The sequence below is a fragment of the Emys orbicularis genome, chromosome 12 (assembly GCF_028017835.1).
Source record: "Emys orbicularis isolate rEmyOrb1 chromosome 12, rEmyOrb1.hap1, whole genome shotgun sequence".
Classification (NCBI taxonomy): domain Eukaryota; kingdom Metazoa; phylum Chordata; order Testudines; family Emydidae; genus Emys; species Emys orbicularis.
Window position 1 is genome coordinate 30,235,333 of NC_088694.1, and position 24,562 is coordinate 30,259,894.

The window sequence follows — 24,562 nt, forward strand, 5'->3', positions numbered from 1 at the left end:
AGGGACAGAGCGCGTCATGGCCAGAGTGAAAATGGCCATGGGGGAGCCTGCAACTGCTGACACAGCCAGGGGGCAACTGGCACAGCTCCACTGTACTGGCCACAGCTCCTGGAGGGAGAAGAGTCACTAAAGTGACAGTGGGTGACTCAGCAAGACACTCTGACAACTACATCTGAAGAAGTGGGTTTTTACCCACAAAAGCTTATGCCCAAATAAATCTGTTAGTCTTTAAGGTGCCACCAGACTCCTTGTTGCTTTTGTGGATATAGATTAACACGGCTACCCCCGATATCTGACAACTACAGAGAGCTCTGCAAACAGGTCACAATCCTGCAACGGGTCTGCCTAGCCAGACAGAGTGCTTGGGCTGCCAGAAGGGCCCAAGGCAAAGGCAGACCCGAGCCCCAGGCAAGGAGGAAGGCCAGCTGAATGGATTTAAATCAACTGACCATGGGTTTTAAACACAAATGTATCTGTCACACCAGATGGGCTCAGTCTCCTTTGCCGGGTTCCTGCTAGTCGCCCAGGGCTGGGTGTCTGTGTCTGTGACCCTAATCACCCACTGCTCACAAACCCACGCCTGCCAATCCCAGTGATGGGTTCTGTCTCCTGGCATACCACCCGGGCCCTGGGAAGGGATGCTGCAACCGGGTAGCACCAGGCTGTGCGCTCCTCAGCAGTTAGGAGGAGGTTATCTCTGGGCCAGGATAACACCACCGCCCCTGTGCAATCTGCCAGAGATCAGCACACTTAATCCCAGGTGGGGACAGCTGGCACAGACACACATTGGCACAGCCACACGCTGGCATCACACTAAGCCAATGAGGGGGAAGCCATGCCCACCACGTGGCGAGCGCCTCCCAGATTCCAGCAGATCGGAGAGAGAGACAGACAAGGCTCAGATGGCAACACGCACACTAATAACCCAGATGAGCGCCGCATGCTTGTCTCTCTGCTGGAGGGCGCAGGGTGGCTGAGAGCACCAGAGAAGGGAATTTATACTGGGGGTCCTTCCTGTGCTGGGCAGACAAGCCCTTTTCTCCAGGGCACCCATGGACACAGGCAGCGGGGGACGCCAGAGAACCGCCGTGCATTCCTATACCACCATTTCGATTTGCTTCTGGCTCTTCCTTGGGCCAGCTGGTTCCCCAGCCAGGAGCTCTCGTCTCATCTCCACTCTGAGTCAGGCCTGCACAGCCCCAAAGGCTGGAAAAGCCTTTTCCCTCGATCCCGGGGCACCACCCTCAGCCAGCGGCTGTGTCTGAAATGGGGGTGGCTTCCAGCTGCAGTGCAGAGAGGGAACCAATGGGCGGTATCTCCATGCCAGGCCAGGCCAGGCCAGCATGGGAACCTGCAACACAACAGCTGCAAAAGCTGGGGGGAGGGGAGGTCCCAAGGCAGCCCTGACTGACAGGCTGGGCAGGAGAGTGGGTGTGTGTGTGAAAAGACACACAACTGTCCAGTGCACAGCTGAGGGGCCAGGGGAAGGAGATGTCCCTTGTTTAACCTTCTGCAGATATCTGTGCAACGCCCCAGCATACACTGGTCTCTGGGAACTGGCAAGCGAGCTGAGGGGGCACTGCTGCATGGCAAACAGCGCCCTAGGAATGCGGGCATGGCTGTGGGTCTCCATGGGGAAGGCAGCTTTGATGAGCAAAGTGCTTAATTCCTGTGCGTGGGAACATGGCCAAGAGGCAGCTGCTGGGAGTCGGGGGCGGGAGGTGTAGGGACAATACAGACTGACACACATATTGGAGCAATCGCTCCCAGCTCCTGCTCCCAAGACAGAGCCAGCCCGTGAAGCCAGGCACCCTGCCTCGCCATCACCTCCCTGATGCGAGGCTCACAGCAAGGGAACGGGAAGATGCAGCCAATGCCTGACACACTGATCCCCACTCTTGGACCCCGACCTCCAAAGCTAAGCCAAGCCTTCCACCCTCAGAACACAAGTGTCAGCGTCCGGACTCATCTCCAAGGCAGAGCAAGCAAACTGTGCCGGTTGGGGTGTGCAGAACCTGGGGGAGACAGGGCCCCCGCTCATGGCCCTGAGGTACAACAAGCTGATTTGGCAGGCCCGAACACCCAGGCCTTCCTTGGCCAGCTGCAAAACCGGGCCTCAGACCTGCTGCTCTGGGGGCTGCAGTCTGACCGACACCCACAGTAACACTAGACAGCACCACTAGTCACATTGCCTGTGAGTGCCTGTCCCCAAGTCCCCTGGGGCAGCTTCCAGAAGCCATGGCTTCTGGGAGATTTTGAAAGGGCTTCCAGGAGTCCAGGGAATTGTGGGACAAGAGATCAAATTCCCCTAATTCCGTGGCATTGGTCGCATTTCCTAACCCTGGTCTCAAGACGGAGGCCAGGGCATGTCATGCAGATCCACAGGGGCTCAGGCTCTCTCCAGGGCACTCAACCCAGCACTCAGTCCACTGCACAGGGGATGTGGGAAGGCGACTGCCACTGGCTGCTGCTACACTATCTGGCAGCACTGCACAAGGGAGCTGGGAGCATGAAGCCAGGGTTGCTGTGCGTCGGTGGAGCAGTGCAGGGGGGCCAGGAGAGGAACAGCACGAGGGCAGCAGGGAAATAAACCCATATGTTTGGGTACACTGGTTGCAGAGAGCAGAGTTCTGCTCTATTGGCTCGAGCAGGGTTTGTCCCCAGCAGGTGTGGGTAGCAAGAGACTCGCTTTTAAATACACACTCAGACTTCGCCTCATAATTACAGGCCAGTTAGCGCCGGATGCTGGGGAGGAGCCGCCATCACTCACTTGTGGCATGTTTCTTTTCCAGGATCAGCCGCTTTCTGGTGCCTGGGGCACTTGGCAACCCAACCCCTCCTTTGTGTAAGGGCCCTTGTTTGGCTCAAATTCAGACTTTGCTCAGCTTCCTAACGCGAGGATGGAAAGGCGCTTCATGACCACAGACAGCCAAGTGCTAATCTAAGCAGCGCTGCCTGCTCTCGGGAGAGCCAGCGGGGGGGAGGGGAAGGTGCCGCCTGGGCTCTGGCTGTGCAAGAGAGATTACAGAGCCGGGACATGGAGACTTCCTCCTCCCTACGCACAGCAAGGCAGGGAGGGGAAGCCAGGCCCTGCCCAGCTGCTGCAGCTACCTTCTACTTCTGCCCCTCAGTGACTCCGCAGTGTGAACTCTAGGAGCCATTTGGGAGAGACAACTGGCTCCCCCCAGCCTTAGTCCTATGTCTGCTGATTGGCCCCAGGAGGGAGCACAGGCCGGGCCAGGCCAGGCACTCTGCCTGGGGAGCGGACAGCATTGGAATGGGCCCAGAGAAGAGAAAGTGCCCTGCAAGCTGCCAGGAGCAGGATCCCCACTGTCACTGTCAGCACTGAAGACCGCACAGTGGCAAAGGCAGGCCAGGGCCTTACCCACTAACCCTGCCAAGCTGCACTGAGCTGCACAAAGGCAACAGGGGGACCACAGCATCTCCGACTCCAGAGAGGGGAGCGATACGGCCCTATGGGGATCAGCAGACACTGCAGAAAGGAAGGGGTCAGGGCCAAGCTGGGGGGAGGGGCCTGGTTCAGCTCCAGCTCTTCGCAGGGTTGCTGATTTGGAGGCCTGGGTTCTCTGGGCGACGGTTTGCAGGGGATCTGAAGCTGGGAGCAGGGGCGCGGACTGTCAGGTGAGAGTCAGTAAAGACTGTTAACAATCCGGCGCTTCCTGCACCCCAGCAGCTGCCTGCTCCCCTTGTTATCTGCAACCCAGTGGCTTTAGAGACCCCCATGCTCCTGCTGCAGAACCTAAGGCAGGGATGGGCAAACTTTTTGGCCCATGGGCCACACTAGGGAATAGGAATTGTATTGTGGGCCATGACTGCTCACAGAATTGGGGTTGGGGTGCGGGAGGGGGTGCGGGCTCTGGGGTGGGGCTGAGGAGTTTGGAGTGTAGGAGGGTGCTCTGGGCTAGGACCGAGGGGTTCGGAGGGCAGGAGGGGGATCAGGGCTGGGGCAGGGGTGCAGGTTCCAGCTGGAGGTGCGGGCTCTGGGGTGGGGGTGGGGCTGGGGATGAGAGGTTTGGGGTGCAGGAGGGTGTTCCAGGATGGGATCGAGGGGTTTGGAGGGCGGGAGGGGGATCAGGGCTCGGGTAGGGGGTTGGGGCATGGCGGGGCTCAGGGGGTGCAGGCTCCAAGCGGCGCTTACCTCAAGTGGCTCCTGGAAGCAGCGGCATGTCCCTTCTCCAGCTCCTACATGGAGGCGCGGCCAGGCGGCTGTGCACGCTGTCCCATCCGCAGGCACTGCCCCTGCAGCTCCCATTGGAGCGTGTAGGAGACAGAGCGGGGCCATGCCGCGGCTTCCGGGAGCCGCATGGTGCGGCCTTGACCCAGCGCCGGCCGGAGCGCCAGAGCAGGGGTCAGCTTAAAACGGCTGTAGTTTGCCCACCCCTGACCTAAGGGTATAGCTACACTCCAGCGCCTCCAGCTGCATTGCTACGGCACTGCTGCTTCCTATATCAAAAGGGTTTTTCCATCGCTGTAGTTAATCCACCCCCATCCCCAGAGAGAAGGTAGCTAGGTCGGCAAGAATCCATCTGTTGACATAGCTCAGGGGTTCTCAAACTGGGGGTTGGGACCCCTCAGGGGGTCACGAGGTTATACGTGGGGATCGCAAGCTGCCAACCTCCACCCCAAACCCTGCTTTGCCTCCAGCATTTATAATGGTGTTAAATATATTAAAACATGTTTTTAATGTATAAGGGGGGCCACACTCAGAGGCTTGCTATGTGAAAGGGGTCACTAGTACAAACGTTTGAGAACCACTGACGTAGCTGCATCTACACTGGGGGTTAGGATGACCTAGCTACGTAGAACAGGGTGCAGAATTTTCCCCCATCCCTGAGCGATATAGCCAGGCCAATGTAATATTTACCTATAGACCAGGCCTTAGGTTTTTAAAGTTTCTACGTGTAATGGTTGTAAAGGTCACCTTCCAATGGCGAACAGCATTTGGCTGATCCATCGTCACCTCCCCAGTGGTCTTGAAACTCGTAAAGAGCTGTGAACTCAATGGATGTTAACAGTGAACCCTAAGGATGGCAGTTCAAGTGCCAACACTTCTCTGTTTTACTGCTGATCACTTCAGCAGGAACACCTGGTAAATGTGCCTGTCTGTTGGTCTTGGATGCAATGACAGTTACTGAGGAGTGGGGAGCAACCAGCTGAGGGGTGCTAGGAATTAAGCCCCACAAAATTCAGATCACTTCTGCTCTACTCTGTAAACCAGTCTTCAGCGACACCAGCTACAACCAACAAGGGCTCAGCTCTGCCAGCATGGCAGAGACATGTGGTAGGAGCCAGGACACACACACACACCCCCCAGCTGTGGCTCCACAAGGGCTTCACCTGGGGCTGGGGAAAAGGGGAGCCATTCCCTGTTGTCAGGAAGGCTCAAGCCTCTGTCCTAGCCAGGCTTCAGGTCACTGAGCATGGCCAGCACCACCACAATGGGGCGAGCTGCACCTCGGAGCGACACTCCCCTCGGAGACCTGCAGGCTACAACTCTGCAGCTGGAACAATTCCCACACACTCAGCGAGGGTCAGAAAAAGCTGCAGCTTCATGGCCTGCCCAGCTGTACCAAACCAGCCCTCTCTCCTCCCTCTCCTTCCACACCCTCTCCATCCCAGCCTCTCTCCACCCCCTCCTTCCTGTTTTCCTTTCTCCCTCCCCCCCCAGCTCCTTTCCCTGACCTCTTCCCCACATCTGTCCCTTGCCCCCTTGCTGCTTGTGCTATTCCCAGTGCTCTAGCAGAGGTCCCGAGGCTGGGATCATGCCGCAGAGGGCACAAGATGACACAGCCGTCCATCCGGCAGCGTGGGTGCTGCAGTGCCGAGCCTGCGCTATCCCCGGGGCAGCAGCGGAGCCACGCAGCCCCCTTTCCCAGCTGCCTGGGACAGTCATTAGCTAGCCCAGACCCTCAGGCAGCTCCCAGGTACAGCTCACCCTCGCTGGTCCCTTCAGCTGCTCAGCTCCGGGAGTCGAAGCAGCACTGGTGGGAAAGCAAATCGCTGCCCGAGAGACCAGGAGCCCCGGACTCGACTGGGGCGGCACAAGCGAAGGGGCATTTGAGGGGAACGACAGAGGAAAGCGTGGCTCCTACTGCAGCTGTGCTCCTCCGTACCCCCCCATCCCAAGGAGAAAGATGCTGCCATGGGAGAGGAGAGCCCAGAAATCTCAACCCAAGGCTCCACTGAGCAGAGGAGGGAAGGGGGATGCAGGGCTATGGGGTCACAGTGCCGGTCCCCCTCTGGCGAGGGGGAGGGGCAGGACCTTACAGGCTACCTGCAACGTGAGATGAGCCCAGCGGTCCCTGGGACTGGCCAGTTCAACCCCTCACAGCCAGCCAGCGTGGAGGGGGCACAGCCGACCCCCACCCTGCCCATCCACTGCCCCTCCCCTCACATTGCTTGGGCCAGAGAGAAGCCCACCCCTCCAAAGGGCCCACTCCTCTGCTCCATCCCAGGGAAAGTAGGATAGCAGCCCCCAGCCTCCACAGGCCAGTAACCGCCACAGGGCCTCCCTGTCACCCCGACAGCGTGTGGGGGGGGCACCTCCACACCCAGCTGCCGTCAGAGCCACAGCAGCAGGGTCCCCGCCCCCAGCCACCAAAAGAGCAGCAGCGGGCCCTCGGGCCCTTGCCTGGGGCAGCCTGCCCTAGTGTACACCTCTGGCTGCAAGTGGTACCACCCGCCCCAGAGCCAGACTCCACGCATGGGCCTATGGTGCCTGATGGCTAACGCAGCCCAGGGCATTCAGCTGCACTGGCACCGTTATGGTCACTATGGTTACGCCTACACTGCGGTCACATGGTGCGACGCAGCACGTGCAGGCACCCGAGCTAGTGATGATTCAGCTCACTCCAAGCACGCCGGGGCACCGCTCCGTGTGCTGGGATCACGCCTCCTGGCGCAAGGTCCGCACACCCGAGTCAAGAGGGGCCAGGGAGGAGCCAGAACCCTTCCCAGACTCCCGGGAATGCTCCTGGCTGCAGAAACAGAGCCCTGGCCCCATGGCCTGGTGACGACTGGGGGGCCAAGATTACAGTGCCTGAGCCACTCCTCCAGTCCTGGGCCATCCATGGCTGGCCTGGGCTCCTAGTACTGTCACCCACCCTCCCCACACTGGTTTGTCTCACCAACTGGTTGGGTCTTGCCCCTATTAACTAGGATTGGAAATGCCTGGGGCAGGGGCTGTCTCTCCCTATGTGTCTGGACAGCACCTAGCGCAGCAGGGCCTGGGCCTGGCTGGAGCCCGTGGGTGCATCTGCAGTACAAAGTCCCTGGCACGACGGGGCCCCAGTCTTGGCCGGTCCTTAGGCACTGCCACAATAAACATGGTTAATAAGAAATAATCACCATTCAGACAGGACCACACGTCAGTCCTGTCCAACTCTGGGGCCCTGCATACACCATCAGCCCACCTGGCAGCGTGACCCCAGAGGTCTCTCTGGCAAGGTCCCCATCCCTGCAGCATCTGAGCTCCCACGACTAACAGCTTTCTGTCCTCTGAGAGCAAAAGCCAGAGCAGATGTGGCTTGGGCCCGTCTTACCTTGACGTCTTGCTCCAGGCTGTGGATGAGCTCGCCGTCCACCTGCCCAGTCTGTGCCACGCGCAGGCTGCGGCGCTCCGCTTTGCGCAGCCGGTACTGCAGGATGCGACAGGTCTTGCTGGCCTGGTCCAGTTGCTGCCGGAGCTCTTGCAGCTGGTAGACATCCTCCTCCATGTAGACGTCTCTCATCTCCAGCATCTCTGCACGCAGCTCCTCGATCTCATCCTGAGAGAGAGGGACACGTGCATCAGAGAGGCCCACTCTTGACAGGAAAAGCCCCCACCACAGATCACCCACCCAGTCCTTCTCATCTGCTGCCCTGAGCTGCCCCCCGGGAACACCAGGCCTCAGCCTGCAGGGCAGACGTCCCACAGAAAGAAGCTCATTTCCCCCCAGTACTGTCCATGCCATGCACCAGGTTCATCAGCCACAAGGGGGGGCAGCGCCCCAAGCCACCATCAGAAATCACCAGGCCCAGGGTCCCCTGGGGGTCTCTGGGGAGCAGCAATGACTGTTTCACTACCTACCTGCAAACACACCCCACAACTACCAACACTTTCCTTCTCCATGAACCTCTTGCTTCGTTTGTACCAAGCCCACAGAGGATTTGAGGGGTGCCATGGCCCCTCAATGAGATGAAGCAGTTTTGGGGGTGCTCATGCTCCCCCCGCAGGCTGCATTAACTAGTGGTGAGGCACAGACAGTGCTCCGGGTGCTGTTGGCAGGACTGTGTATTCTGCAAATCCGGAGCTCCAGAGCACGCTCCTTGTCGCTGAATCTCAGCTTTCCCTTCCAAGCCATAACGCTGTCTAGTCGACGTGGTCGTGAGGAGCAGCTTGGAAAAAGGAACAGAGTACGGCTGGATGTAGCCGGCACCGCCTGCGAGCTCCAGTCCCACCTCGCTCAGAGCCCCTCACGTGCACCCAGCTGCCCTCACACAGACACTTGCTGCCCTCACGCAGACACTTGCTGCGTCACTGCACCCTGACTACAGGAGCAGAGCAGAGCGGTCGGGGGTCCTGCGCTGGGGGCGCAGAATGAGTGCACACTGCCAGCCAGCCCTGCTGGATTCCATAACCAGGGACGGGGCAAGCCGACAGCATAATGGGGAAGGAGACAACGGGCCGGGGGAGGGGGGCATGCAGCAGTGTGCTGTAGTGGCAGAGTCTGGTGGCGACAGAGCCATTGTGCCTGAGAGAGACGCCTCCCCACAGATGAAAGGCAAGTCACTGGGCTCCACCCCCTGGGGGGGTGATGCCAATTCAGTTTGCCACAGCTCCAGCTAGCACCAGACCACAAACACTGGTGCCACTGTGATCCCATAGGCAGGACAGTGTCCTCACAGTCCCCAGGGGCAGCCTGCAGCTCCAGGAAGGAGCTACGGCCCCACCTGCCTCTCAGGGCCCATGAATGAATTTATTCATAGATCCACAGCTTCCCAGGCCAGAAGGGCCCACTGTGATACCCTAGCCTGACCTCCAGTACAACACAGGCCAGAAACTAGCCCCACAATCATTCCTAGGGTAGATCTGCTAGAGAAACAGCCCATCTTGACGGAAAAATGGCCATGGATGAGGAAGATGAGGACCCATTTACCCTCAGTAAATTGTTCCAATGATGAATTACCCTCACTGTTCAAAATGTACACCTTATTCCCAGTCTGAATGTGTCTGTAGATTCATAAGCAAACAAGTCATTGCTGACAGCAAGCCACCCCCCAGCACAGCAGCCTCGGCCTGGGTCAGGGCTTACCTACTCCATTGTCTGGGGTGCACCAGATAATTATGTGATTTACCAGAGGCAGAGGAAAAGCCAGGATTAGAACTCATAACCACCTTGCTCCTAACTGCAAAGGCAATCCACTAGCCCACACTGGGATCGAACCCATACCCTTGGTATTATCAGCACCAGGCTTTAACCAGCTAAGCTAACTGGTTTGGGGCACCCAACTGTGTGGCAGTAGAAGAGGCAAAGGCTTTGCTGTTGGGATCAGAGAAGGCATAATACTGCTGCAAAGAGAGCTCTGCGCCAGCCAGACCCAGGAGGGGGACAATTCCCCTCCCCTGCAGCCACTAGGGTGGTGGCTGCTGACACCCGGGGGACTTGGGCCGAACCGTACAGGACCTCAGGATGGCTTAGAGACAAGTTAGGGGAGCTGCTGAAAGGGTGACACGTGCAGCCCAGATAGATCTACGAGGCTGCCTAGGAGCCTGGAGGGGTTTGCAGAGACCACTGAGCCTATTACAAGCCACACCCGCAGTCTTCACTGGCCACCACCAGTGAGAATAGGACTTGCCCTCTGCTAGCACCGCCCACCCACACTCTTTCTTCCAAATCCCTTGGCAAGCAATCAATGGTGAGGAACGCAGGCAGGCCCCTCCCCCATTTGCTTTCCCTAGACTGGATACAGGGCTGGAGGATTCAAGGTTTTAACAAGGCTTTGTGTTTTCTGCTTGTTTTTTACATCTGAAATCCTGAGGCTGCATCTCCTCTGCGCCAGCAGAGCCTAGAGAACTGGCAGGGCCATACCGAGGGAGACCTTCGCCCCACCAGTGACAGGGGAGTGGGTTTGATCACCCGGCTGGGAATGGCAGGGCCATACCGAGGGAGACCTTCGCCCCACCAGTGACAGGGGAGTGGGTTTGATCACCCAGCTGGGAATGGCAGGGCCATACTGAGGGAGACCTTCGCCCCACCAGTGACAGGGGAGTGGGTTTGATCACACGGCTGGGAATGGCAGGGCCATACCGAGGGAGACCTTCGCCCCACCAGTGACAGGGGAGTGGGTTTGATCACCCAGCTGGGAATGGCAGGGCCATACCGAGGGAGACCTTCGCCCCACCAGTGACAGGGGAGTGGGTTTGATCACCCGGCTGGGAATGGCAGGGCCATACCGAGGGAGACCTTCGCCCCACCAGTGACAGGGAAGTGGGTTTGATCACCCAGCTGGGAATGGCAGGGCCATACCGAGGGAGACCTTCGCCCCACCAGTGACAGGGAAGTGGGTTTGATCACCCAGCTGGGAATGGCAGGGCCATACCGAGGGAGACCTTCGCCCCACCAGTGACAGGGGAGTGGGTTTGATCACACGGCTGGGAATGGCAGGGCCATACCGAGGGAGACCTTCGCCCCACCAGTGACAGGGGAGTGGGTTTGATCACCCGGCTGGGAATGGCAGGGCCATACCGAGGGAGACCTTCGCCCCACCAGTGACAGGGGAGTGGGTTTGATCACCCGGCTGGGAATGGCAGGGCCATACCGAGGGAGACCTTCGCCCCACCAGTGACAGGGGAGTGGGTTTGATCACACGGCTGGGAATGCTCTTTCCATTTTTGTTTGTGTTTAACTCAAACTCTTGGGAAACAGGAGAGAAAGAATCTCTCCTTGTTAAAGATTCATTTCCCCAGTGGCCCCTTTCGAATCGGGCTGAGATAACTCCCAACTCGCAGGATTTCTCCAAAGAGTCCCGCAGCTCCACTACCCTCAGCTTTCTGAGGTGAAGAAACCAAACCCAAAACAAGCCTCCCAGCCCTTCTAGACCCCCCCCCCCCAGGCACAAACCCTCCTCCCAGGTCACCCCTGAACCTCACGACCCCCCCTTTGAGGTAGGGCAATATTATCCCCTTTTAGAGATAGGGAAACCAGGGCACAGAGTCATTCCATGACTTGTCTAAGGCCAGGGGCAGAGCTAGAATAAAACCCAGGTCTCCTCCCACCCACTGCTGTGCTTTTACCATTAGCCCATCCACGTGAAAGATGAGGAACCATTTTGCTTCGTTTCATGCTCATCCCTTGCAGCAGCCACATGGACCCCTGTGACACGCAGCCCCAGCCCCAGCCCTGCCCCAGCACGCTGGCTCCATTCTCTCCCAGCACTGGCAGCTCCACACAGGCCAAGGGATGGGAGAGAATCACAGCTACGTGAGTCCAGTCGGCCGCTCGACCACCCCGCGCTGTGACTCCCATCACCGACCTGCCTCCCTACGCTGACACGGCTAATTAGACCTGGGTGATTATGACCCACACACCGTGTCCAATGCGGAGATAAAAGCGGGCAGGGGTTCCTATGCAGCAGGGAAAGATCCACACAGCAGCATTACCAAGGCCCTGGGCTCAGCCTCCCCTACGGTTTTGCCGTTATACCTGCTGGCAAAATCAATGTTGTCCCATTTACACAGATCCCTCCCCAAAGGAACGTTAAATTGCCCAGCCCTGCAAGAGCGAGCCAGCCCGACCCCAGCCCCATGCCAGCAGGTGCTTCCCAGAGGGGTGGGCGAGGGATTGCAGCCTGAGCCCTCAAGAGGCTGCTGTCGCCACAGGGAGTAATAGAGACCATCTCACATGTCGGGAGCGAGCGCACCGCCCAGGGATAGCTCCAGCCTCCCCCTCTGGGGCCCAGCCTGGGTGCCCTGCCCTGCAATGCTCTCACCAGCCTGGGACACACGCCCTGGACTCAGACTCTCACCATCGTTTTGCACAGCACATTAGGTGCCAAGGGCGAAAGGACAATGGCAGTTCTCTGCCACGGTCCACGATGCACTAGACAATGGCTGGCCATGTGCAAACTCCTGCTCCTGCTCCTCTCCCTACCATCCCCAGCTGACCTGCAGCAGGCACTAGGCTGACCCAGCCCAAGCCAAGGGGCCAGGAGGCTCAACTTTGTGCGATTCATTCCCTAAGCACATCCCCACCTGGGCCCCAGCAGCACTGGACAGGCCACTCCTTCGGCTGTGCTCCCGCAGAGGACAGAACCTTTCTATGCCATTTCCGAGAGAAGGGCCCAGGAGAGAACACCTCCTACATGGGGGTGGGGCTTGGTCCCCACGCTGTCTATCAAGGGGGCTGTCAGCCACAAAGCAGCGGTAAGAACTGCTTAGGGTTCTGCAAGCTGTGGGGCATCTCCTGCCAGTTCCAGCGCTGAGCGTACGTGTCGCTGTGCCCAGGCTCTGGAAGGGGCGGGCAGGCAGCCTGGGCTAGGGACATGGGCAGCACAGCCCTGTGCCATCAGTCTGGGAGATCTCAGATGTCCTCCCGGTGCATGTGCTCCCAGTCCATGCGCCCTGGAGTCTGTCCCGAACAGACACACCGAGAACACAGGGCTCGCTAAAGCAGCCTGCTAACCACAGGCTTTAGTTCAGTGCTCAGGCCCCCGCCAGCTATTAGCAGAGGGCACAGTCAGCTGCTGTGAGCCAGGACACCTGGGTTCTATTCTGGGCTCTTCTGCTGCCTCGCTGTATGACCCTGGGCAATTCACGTAACTGCTCAGTGCCTCAGTTTCCCTTTCTTTATAATGGAGCTAATAAAACCTTCCCTGCCTCAGGCACATGCTGAATTAGCCAAGGTCTCTTTAGGGCTACACAAGAGCAACGTGTGAATAATAAAGGGCTCCTGCTTTTTCTTTAGCATACCCAACTCACCCCACTGTACCAGCGGTGCACCGCTGCCCATGTTGACAGCCTGTGAAAGAACACAGCACTGACTCTCTGGGTACCTACGCCACTCCACCCACCCACCCACAACACCGCTGCACAAACAGCACGCTCCTGCTCACAGAGAGCTGGCGGTAATTCCAGAACACCCAACTCCCCCTGCAATGACAGCATGCTGAGTAACCCTGACATCCCGCAGAAACAAATCAAACCTGAGAGACTCCAGCAAGGGCGACAAGAGGGGGAGGTGCAGCACGGGGCCGTAAATATTTACAGTGAAATAAAAAGGAAGGAGGGGGTGTGGACAGGCGAAGCACAGACAGAAGCAGCAGCTAAAACAAGAGCAATGCAGGTTGACAAGGAAGAGATCTTTCGGCAACGCAGCAGACGGCCCTGGGGACCACTTGCGCTGGAGCGATTCACAGAGAGACTGCACTGCGCTCCAACCTCTGACCCGGCCCAGCGAAGGGTCCTCAGCCCAGCTCTGCTGCCTATGAGTGTTCTTGGAACACACCCCAGCACAAAGGGGATGCTCTGCTCTCCCTGCCCTGGTCAGAGGGGGGTCACAGCAGCAGCAGGACCTGTCAGGGTCTGCAGCCTCATTCAGTTTCTGGGGTTTCATTGCCATGCAGAGAGGCACACCCACACCTGGGGAGGATAGTGGGACATTTACCAGCCCCCCCCCCCCCTTTATTTCCCCCAAGCTGGAAAACAAATCAGGCCACAGCGCTGGGCTGTCCCTTTGGACAGAGTCAGCCAGTCTCAGGTGAACTCGCGGCCCTGACGCCCTCCAGGAGGCGATAGCCCTATGGCAAAGGAGCCAACACCAAGCAACATTAACGCCAAAGTGAAAGGTTAAAGAGCAGATTGTGTGCGCGTCCCAGGGAGGGATCTCTGCTAAGCAGAGACCTCGGCTAATCCTTTAGCGGCCAGTACAGCGTGTCTGACTCCCCTATGTCTCAGGAGTGCCCCCGCAGCTCCACTCTGCCCCTGGCAAGGCAGCACCAGGCATCTCCTTCGAAGCCCTCAAGCAATGGGGCCTCCTTTGCTAAGGAAAAGTTCAGGGGCAGTACTGCCTAGCAGGCTGAGCTCAGGACAGGGAGCCAGGAGCTCCCAAGAGGCGGTTTGGTTCACTGGCTCAGAGATCCACGGGACTCCTGACACACGCAGAGTCCAGGGCTGCACACCATGCCAGTGACTGCATCTGCAAATGGCTGACTTGACACAAGCATAGGGCACTGCAGGGGTGCGCAATCACACGCTTAGATTCCTTAGGAACCTGGCTGGCTGCATGGCCTGGGGCAAGCCCTGCCACTGCTCTGCCTGAGCTCCTTTCTCCCCAGGACTGGCCTAGTCCTTAGTCAGCTCCCTCCCTTCCACATACGTAAGAAATGCTTTCAACATGTACAGTGCTAGGGATTCCCACGTGGCCAGGCGAGAGAAAAGGCCTTATTGTGCACAGAACACAGACACCAGCCATCCCCAGCACGGCAGGATTCCCACGTGGGAGCAAAGGGAGGGAGAGAGAAGGCTAATACAGCAGCTCTTCCCATCCCTATTCCACAATGCCCTGGGGCTTGAGCCCAGCTTCTCCTGCCTCATCCCACTGGAAGCTCAGAACCCTGCACTGGGAACATCACTGTCTGGTGCCACAGGAACAACCAAGCAGGCAAGGGCTCCAGTGCGGGATGTGGCAGGAAAGCCTGGGCCAGCTGGGAGGGGCGAAGTCCCTCCCCAGACTGACAGGTCCGAGGGCGGAGAGATGGTAATACAGAGTCCCTCCCCCCACAGGTTCCACAATTCCCATCCAGATGGCAGCGCACAACCCTAGGTGAGAGGGGGAACTCCTCCCTTTGGGCTTCCTCCAGTCATTACCCATCGCCTGCTCTAGAGAGCGCTCGCACCAGCTGGCACTCCTGGCTGCCCCAGCTGCAGGACTCCACCGCAGACAGCAGGTCTCTGCCGTTCCTCTGCAGGTCCCACTCTTTGCTTCCTTCCCTGAAACCCTCAGGCTTTTACTGAGTGGATTTTGGGGGTGGGAGCGGGGATATAAAGTCCCTTGTTTTTTCAGGCCAATGAGTCACTTGCTGTGATCAGCCGCAGAAAGCCAGTCACGGGACAGCACCCATTAGAAAGCCTTTTGATTGAGCCAGCATGAAAAGGGGACGCGAACAATGGCTTAGCAGGCCTGTCTCAGCCAGCATGTCAACTCAGATGATAAAACGAGGCATCATCTCCCAGGGCACCAGCTCGATCTGCTATCGGGAAGCACTCGCACAGCACTCTCCCCCTCACTTCAGTTGCTGAATTTGCTAAGTTATGCGATGCAAACCCCTCGGCTGCCACCCCAGAGACCCATAGCATGTACACAGCCCTTCCACCGGGCATCCCGGAGCTGGGCTCGGAACCCCATTCACAGATGGGGAAACAGAGGCCCAGGGAGCAGGTCCCAAGTCTTCCCTGCCTCCCACCTTCTGAAGCCATTTTCAGCTAGGCAAAGGGGGTGAGTGGAGACTCCTGCTCTGGTGGCATTTTACAAAGGTGTGACGGACAACACAAGGGGCAAGGCAGGGTCACCAAAGCACACGATTTACCCAGGGTGACTAACAGAGCCCACCTCCTGCCTCCCAGACCAGAGCCCTGGCCACACCGCCTCCTTCATGCGGGGAACTTCACCACAGTAACGACAGAACAAGGCACTGGGTGAACGAACGTGGCCCACAGAGTTCTGCTCCACGTCCCATGGCTGCCCTGATGGGAAGAGCCCTGAGGCAAGGGGTGTCTATGTGCTGGGCAGCACATTGCTGGTGCTAAGTACATACGTAATGATACAGGTGTGCTCTGCAGACTACAGGTCCTAGCATGCCATGCTCCATCTCCCTGGGCAGAGGCTACTTGCATTCCTGAGACTTGTGGTGTCCAAGGTGCATATTAAATATGAGGCCAGCCACAAATTTGCTCCATTTCATGCTCATTGCCAGTGAAACGTGGCATGAATCTGGTCAACAGGAAGACTCCCCAAGAGCCTTCTTTGTGACCTGCTCAGTCAGGACCCACCTCCCTCCCGCACCGACAAGCCTGGCGCCTGTGGCTCCCAGCCTGCCAAAAGCCTGGCCCAGGAACACCCAGAAGGCTGAGACTCAGGCAGAGTCCCAAAGCTGGGTGGCTATGGGGACCAGTCACTGTTGTTGGCAAATAGAGACTATCAGTCAGGCAATCCAGGATTACCTTCCAGCAAGGCTAACCCAGCTGTTCCTCAGAGTGCAGGGAGAACAAACAACCAGATGAATGAGAACTCCTGAAATGCCAAAGGGGAGAAATCCAACCCAGCTCACGATTCCAGGTGCCATTTTGTGCCAGGTTAATCACCCATTGCCACTTGTGGGAAGCAGCAATCGGAGAAAGCACCAGGCCAGGCCATCGGGGCAAGACGCATACCACTGCAGATACACACTGGCATTAAAAACTGAAAAGAAAATCTTTGTGCCAACACGCCCCGTACAACTCGCTGGGTTTTGACTGTTCCCAGGGGCTATTCTCGATCAGAGCACCAGGGCAGAAATACCATCGCTGTCTGGAAAGGAAGAACACACAGTGAGCTCTTTGGAACAGCGAGTTCCAGGGGGCAGAGCGGCCTCGTGGGAGACGTGTTTGGAGAAAGGATCCTTAGCAATGAAGCTGCCTTTTAGCAAGAGACCTGCATTGTTAAGAGTCGCTGGGGCTGCGATTGCATCCAATTAAACTCAGCAAACAGCCCTGGGGAGCAGTGCGGATTGAGCAGCCGTATGCAATCATGTAATGAAAGGCTGTATCACAGGGATGCTTATCCACCTTTGGAAAGCCCTATATAGCTATTATTATTATTAGGAGTATAATAAAAGGCAGGGGCTGGAACCGTGCAATACAGAGTACAGCAGTCCAACCCCCCCACCCCCCCAACCTCCCCAGCATCCAAGTACAGCACGCAGGTATTTCTCTAGATCAGGGGTCGGCAACCTCTCAGAAGTGGTGTGCCGAGTCTTCATTTATTCACTCTAATTTAAGGTTTCGCGTGCCAGTAATACATTTTAACGTTTTTAGACGGTCTCTTTCTATAAGTCTATAATATATAACTAAACTATTGTTGTATGTAAAGTAAATAAGGTTTTTAAAATGTTTAAGAAGCTTCTTTTAAAATTAAATTAAAATGCAGAGCCCCCCGGACCGGTGGCCAGTACCCGGGCAGTGTGAGTGCCACTGAAAATCAGCTCGCGTGCCACCTTCGGCACGCGTGCCATAGGTTGCCTACCCCTGCTCTAGATGAAAATGCCTCCAATATAAAACCAAGGGAAGGAAATTGTTACTCCCAAGAACTCCATGTACACATGTGATCAGCTTCAGAAACCAAACAAGTCTCAAACATGTCAAATTAGAGAACACCAGCCCAAAATGTAACCACTAGCTCTTCAGACGGCCTGATGCAAAACAGTCTCTTTCTCGCCCACCTGCAGCATCACAGCTAGGCAGCAACAAACCCAGGACACTAGGGGTCTGCACAGTGAGTGGTGCGGGCATCACTTTGTCCTGCTGCTCCACTCTTGAGGGCAGGCAGCAGAAGGGAGTCCTCATGTCTCAAGAACTAACATGATGGGCTGGAGGAGGGACAACTCAGCAGACCAACCAGGGAAGCAGCCAGTTCTAAGCTGGAGCCTTGCCTAAGTCTGCACTGCCCCTTTAAGACAGAGGTGCCCCAAATTCGCCCAACCAAGGGCCACACTGAGAGCTTGCAAGGACTCTTAAGAGCTGCACCGGGTGGCATAAAATGGAGCAGATGCTCTTTAATACAGGGCAGCGTGGCCCCAGAGGGACAACAAGCCCCAGCTTGCAATGCAGCCAGGCACCTCAGCTCAGGACCAGCATTGCATTCTGGGCCTCACATCCCCATTGGTTAATTCTTGTGAAGTGGCTAGAAAGTCTAAACTTATCTATAAATGCACATGATTGTTGCTCTGACTGAAGGGAAGAGAGCAGCAGCTCAGAGCAGGAAACTGCATGGCCCACCTCTGGGCCAACTTGGCTTGCAGCGTCCCCAAATCCTCACTGGAATGGTTTTAGTAAGAAAGGTACCTAATGGTAAATAAAGCCATCTGCTTCCTCAGAAGCTCAGCTTTTGGAAGTGAGTGAACAAACGTACACCTGACACGTGTGCCCACAGCACTCACGCTGGGGATTCGTGACTGCACAGCTGAGCTTTGCACGTGCATGAGAAGGGAGCAAACACACATTTGAAAATGTAACAGTCCTTCCCTCTGAGCAGACAGCTGCATCACCAGTGCCAGCAGTCTGGAGAATGACTTCTGTACGGAGCAGCCTCCCTGCTCCTGCTCACAAAGTCGGAGATTCCAAGGCCAGAAGGGACCATTGGGATTGACCTCCCGTATAACGCAGGAGATGGGAACCTCGCCCAGCAATTCCTGCATCCAGCCCACAACTTCTGTTTGAGCTACCATGATCAAAACCTTCCAGCGGAAACCATCTCGCCAGGTTTGGGTGGAATTATTGGTATTGTCTTTTTTTTTTTTTTTTTAAACGCGTGAAGACAAAATACTAGAAAACATTAAATATCTAGAATGAAATCCAGACTCTACCACAGTCAGTGGGAGTTTGGCCACTGGCCTCGATGGGTATGTCTACACTGCAATTAAAATGCCATGCCAGCTGACTCGGACTAAGGGTCTGTTTAACTGCAGTGTAGAAGTACAAGCTCAGGCTGGAGCCTGAGCCCTGCGACCCTCCCACCTTGCAGGGTCCTACAGCCCAGGCTCCCGCCTGACCCCAAACATCTACACTGCAATTAAACAGCCCCTTAGCCAGAGCCCCACGAGCCCAAGTCAGCTGGCACAGGCGGGTTTTTAATTGCAGTGTAGACAGACCCAATGGAGCCAAGGTTTCACCTCTAGGGCATAACACACCCATGTGCAGCCAACCCCGAGCTTATAAAGGACAGATCTTGCCCAGCAAATTTGATTGGTTTAAAAATAAAAATGACAAACTGCTTGGAAGCAGCGAGGAAAGCAGGCATATTCAATCTGGATTTCAGTGGAGCATTCAATCTAGCATCTCAGGAAACCTTTTATCACCAAATTAATTCAGACTGATTTCGCTATGAACGAGCACAGCCACGCAGACTGGCTCAGGGACTCCGAGCAAATGGAGATATATCGAATTCGAGAGACGCGTCCAGCGAGAGAAAATTACACTGGTCCAAGAGCCTGGACTTTCTATATTAAGTGCTGGACCAGTGCCAAAATAGAACTGCTAGCCTGAGGGACCATTTAAGGACCAGAGTCTTGTTCAGTCCAGGGCTAGAAAGGAAAGCTCTCCGATTCCCAGTGGTGCCTAGTGTTCATTTATAACCCCAGAAAGTCATGGCGTATTACAGCCCCAGCCACAATCACTCGGATCACCAGCCTGACTTTCCCACACGCCACCTACTTCCATTCTGACCTGATTTTAGTGGCCGCTGAGCACTGTTAGTTAGCATATCGGGTTGGCTCTCACTCTGTGCGCTACAAACTCATCCAGTTTCCAACCAGGGGTAAGCACCGATCTGTAACTGCCGGGGCTACTGAGACTATCAGCATATAAAATCCGGATGGAAGGGGAGTGAATCGGGGGCTGAAGCAGGGTAATGCTGGTTTACTGAATGTTAACTATGTAAAACAACTTCAATCGCATCACAGCAGCTAGACTTCATTGTATGCCTCACTAGGACAAGCCAGAGAGGCTGTTTGCATCCCATGCAGCTGCTGACATTGGGAGCTCCTCCTCCCCACGCACACAATGGCCCCTGGAGGTGAAGTGCAGAAAAATCAGCAGATTTAGGAAACAGGCTGATTTTATTCCACCTAACTTCCCTTCAACACCCCCCCACACACACACACACACCCTCCAGCTCTGCCCCAGTAGCGATGAACAGGTGAATGCTGTACAGTTCCCACCTCTCAGCATTAGTGTGTCAGACTTTCTGCAGACTCAGGTAGGCAGCATTGACTTTACCTCTGGAAGGTTCACACCAAATCAAGGGCTCAAATCTTTGTGGGTTTTTTAATTCAGCAGAAACTGTCAGAAACTCTGTGCTTTAAAAAATACTCAGGTTTACATATTTACCTCCAGGATGGCATCAATTGTATCAAGAAAACGTGGCCATCTCCTCATCAGAGCTCTAAAGAGATGCCTGGACGAAACACAGCCACCAAGTCCCAAGCCCTTCTTATTCAGGCTACCCTACCAGAGAGCACAGCTGACCCAGCAGATATGTTTGCACAAGGCAACCAAGGACCCTGCCTTGCCCTGGTCTTGAGCTCCAGGGTTGGTTGGGGGCAAGGAGGGAGCGGGAGAGGAAACAGACAGGCTGCACTTGGAATCAGCCTGTGTTCCTGATGCTAACAAATCCATCGGCCGTTCTGCAACCACAGCAGCAAGGCCACATAATTCCAAGTTGTGGCTCTGCATGTTACATGGATGGCTCATTCCCTTCGCGGCAAACTGTTCCTCTAAACCAGTGGTTCTCCACCCGCAGCTCAATCAGCACACAGCGGCGACCCATGTGACATCTTCAGGGCCATACAGGTACTGTGTGTGTGTGTGTGTGTGTGTGTGTGTGTGTGTGTGTGTGTGTGTGTGTGTGTGTGTGTGTGTGTGTGTGTGTGTGTGTATATATATATATATATATAGTGTAGATGCGGCCCACATAACACTTATGCAGCCCACAATGGTAAACAGGTTGAGAACCACTGCTCTAAACCATAATAAATGGATTAGAATTAGAGGCCAGAAAAATGCTGACAAATTGGAGAGAGTTCAGAGAAAAGCCACACAAGTCTCTCCGGGGGCTGGAGGAATTGATTCCCATGAATGGAGGAGTTAACTGGGTGCAGCACAGCTTGGCTAAGTGCCAATGATGGGGGAGGGGAACATGCTGACCACCTCCAGTTAGTGAAGGCTGCCCACGCCCTGGAGGGAGAGCAGTTATTTGCAGTGACACAACAATAAGGAGCAATGGGGAGACATTACAAATGGGAGGTTTTAGCCTGAATGTAACGAACGACTTCCCAACGAGGAGATGGTCAAAGGGAGGGCCGGGCAAACCACGGCGACTGTGCACAGGGCCAAGCCAGACATTCCTGCAGAGCTGAAGTGTTCACTTGAACAGCAGTCTGCAAAGGCAAATGGTGCTTGCCGCTTTTTTTCATTTGTGTGTTTTAGGAGGGGCCAGGGCTAAGCACAGCACAGCCCTAAAGTAAGAAGGAAGACAAAACTAAAAAAACCAAATCAACCAAAACCAGAGGCTGGGTGAATGGCAGGGAACAACAGCTGGAAGAGATCCTTCAAAAATTGAGACTTCAGGTCAAGTATCACCAACACAAAGAGCCATAAACTAGGACAAGTGAGATGCAGTTGGAAAATAGGAGGGCAAAGAGGGAATCAATCGGAAGAGCAGATAAGCAGGGACATGAATACAAATGACAAGCATATCAGAAGCAGGAAGCCTGAGTCAGCGGGACCTCAGGCACCCATCCAGGAGGGCGAGGATAATAAAAAGAAGCTAAATGACTCCTTTGCCTCAGTATTCACCTCAACACATATTGGGTAGATACCTCCCCCAAAACTACTCTTCAGGTAACTAATGTGAAGTACCATCAGCTGTCAAGAGGTGCTGGAACAAGATAACTAGAGAGCAAGAAGTCTCCCAGTCCAACACACCCAAGAGTTCTAGAGAAACTTACCACTGAAATAGCTGAGCTACCCCAAGGAAGTATGAACTCTATCAGTAAAGTCACTTGTCTTTGGAAAAAGTGCTGGGGTGAACCTGGGAAGTCCCAGGAGCCTTATTTAAAACACCTAAGGGACCAAGATCCAAAGGGAAAATGAGCTGATTCTGCAGAGGAAAATCCAACCTGCTAGAATTCTTGTGGGAGTCAGCCAAAAAGGTGGCTAAAGGAGAAACCAGACGACAAACTACTTAGACCTCCGATAAGCCTTACAGAGAATCCCTCACAACAGACAATTCAGGAAACTAAGGCCTGAAAAGTTAGGTCAACCCAGCTACATTGCTCAGAGGTGTGAAAAATCCACCCCCCTGCCGACCTAACCCTGGGTGTAGAAAGTGCTAAGTTGACCTAGCTACCCCATCTTGGGAAGGGGGATTACCTACCCTGATGGGAGAACCCCTCCTGTCAGCACAGGGCGTGTCCACAATGAAACACTACAGGGGCACAGCTGGGCTGTGATAGCATACACAAGCCCAGAGTAGCCATGGGATGAAACTAAAGTTCTGTCATGAATTAGAAATTGGTTAAGAGAAAAAAAACAGAAACCAACTGTTCATTTTTAGACTGGAAGGAGGTTAACAGTGGTCCCCACAATCTGTTCTCTAATCGATGTATTGATTATATGCAAAAAGTTGAATGGCGAGGTGGCAAAATTTGCAGATGACAAAAATAATTTTGTGTCAAGAGATTGGGAGGAAATTCAGAAAGCCCTAAAAACTGAAAAATACAACAGCAGATGGAACTCAAGGTGCAAGGTGATAGCAGGGAGAGCTGCATGATCATCTCCAAGGATGGGCTGCACATTAATTACCACCACTCAGGAAAAGTATCCTTGGCATCACTTTGGGCAGCTCAATGAACAAACGAGGTATCTGAGAAAGGGTTAGGGATCACACTGGACATACTACATCCCTCTATAAAAGCAATGCTGCAGCCTTGCTGTATCTACTGCATTCCAGTTCTGGTCACCCTGTCTCAGGAAGGAGCACAAGTGGCAAAGGTCCAGAGAACAGCAACAAAACTGATGACAGGCATAGAACGACTTAGGTTCCAACCCTGCAAACACTTACGCATGTGCATGACTTTACTCTTGTGAATAGACCCATCGCATGAAATCCCGGCTCTGCAGAAGTCAACAGGATTTTGACCATTGAATTTAATGGAACTACTCATAACAAGTGGTTATACATATGCTTAGGTATTTGCAAGTACAGAGCAAACTTAAAACTGGTAAAAGGAATTTTTTAATACAATGCATAATTAATGTGTGAGACTTGCTGGCACAAAATATTGAGACAGAGAGCTTAGTAGGAGTCAAAAGACATCAGACGGTTGTATGGATAATAAGAATATCACCTGCTGTTATGCTAGTTAGGATGAAAATATGTAAAGGATATCAAACCTCCTGCTTCAAGGCATAAGCTAACTATTACCTGCCTGGAATTAGGGGGAAAACTCTCTCATGAGCCTGTTACAATATAATTTATTACTATTGATGACAGTAGGATGCAGAGCCTCCAGGCAGGACTGAGGCCCAGTCTCACTGGATGCTGGACAACATACAATAGAAGACAGTCCTTGCACTAAGGAGCTTGCAGTCTAAATAAGGACAAGACACAATGGGGAGGGGGGGAAGGGAGAGAAAACAAGAGATGGCAACAATAATAGGAGCAGAAGCTTGTGTATATGTTTAGCTAAGTGTGCACTATGTCCATTCACACTTTCCCCCAAAGCGTCTGGTACCAGCCCCAGTCAGAGCTGGGTCCTAGGCTAGAAGCCCCACGGATCTAAAGCAGGATGGCAGTGCTGTGTCGCTGTGATCTCTCCTTGTAAAATGGGGATTACTAGCCAGGAATGACAAGGCGACATTTCCTCTGAGATTAAAGAACAAAAGCAGCAGCTTTCAATTAGTGCCAGAGGAGGGGATCACGCTATAACTTACCAGAGAAAATGAGATGGGGATTTCCACTGGGAATTAGTAAGAAGGAAGCTGCCGAGGCTTCCAGACCCCATGCCATGCTGTATCCCAAACTCCTGGGGCCCCTGACCCCAGCAGACACAGCTGACCTCCAGCCCCAGCGCAGCATCCTACTCTGGTGGAACAGACCTGAGCTCTGGGTCCCTGCACAGCACAAGGACACCTCCACCAGCCGGAGGCTGGGATAAGATCGGCTACAAAGCACAGGCTCAAACGAAAACTCAGAATCCTCAGTCCCACCCAAAGGGTGCAACGATTGATGTATTTCAACTAGTCAGTCTGAGCTGTGGTAGCCAACCAGCGGCAGCAGTGAGTGAAGCCGGCTGTCACCCGGGGGCTGCACAGACAGGGGAGCCAAGAGCAACCACCCAGGGATTGTGCCCCAGAATCCCCGAGGCTGCCTGAGTGGGTGAATTAGGGTGACCAGATGTCCCGATTTTAGAGAGACAGTCCCGATATTTGGGGCTTTTTTTTATATGGGCTCCTATTACCCCTCCAGCCCCATCCCGATTTTTCACACTTGCTATCTGGTCACCCTAGGGTGAATGAAGCCTGGCTTACCGCAGAGGGCACAAGCTTTCAACGCCAACACAAGCCAAGCTGCTAGCCAACTGCCATTGCTCCAGGAAGGACCTGTAGTCATCTGCCCACAGAGCAAATGGTGGGGCACAGCAGTGTGCTGCAGGAGAACGGCTGTTATTTATGCTGGTGGTTCTGAGACATACCTGGAAGAGTGATGATAAGGAAGATCAGCCCCTATCCCCGCCCTCTCCTCTGCCT

General features: G+C 55.0%; 1 protein-coding gene across 1 annotated transcript in view; it reads right to left on the reverse strand.

Moving 5' to 3' along the window:
* The window catches only part of MTCL2 (microtubule crosslinking factor 2), an 82,169-nt gene that overhangs the window by 51,606 nt on the left and 6,001 nt on the right, over positions 1 to 24,562 (reverse strand). Inside the window, exon 2 of the mRNA XM_065414374.1 lies at positions 7,563 to 7,787. Within this exon, the coding sequence (XP_065270446.1) occupies positions 7,563 to 7,760 (198 nt within the window). The 5' untranslated portion in view covers positions 7,761 to 7,787. The remainder of the gene's footprint in view (positions 1 to 7,562; positions 7,788 to 24,562) is intronic.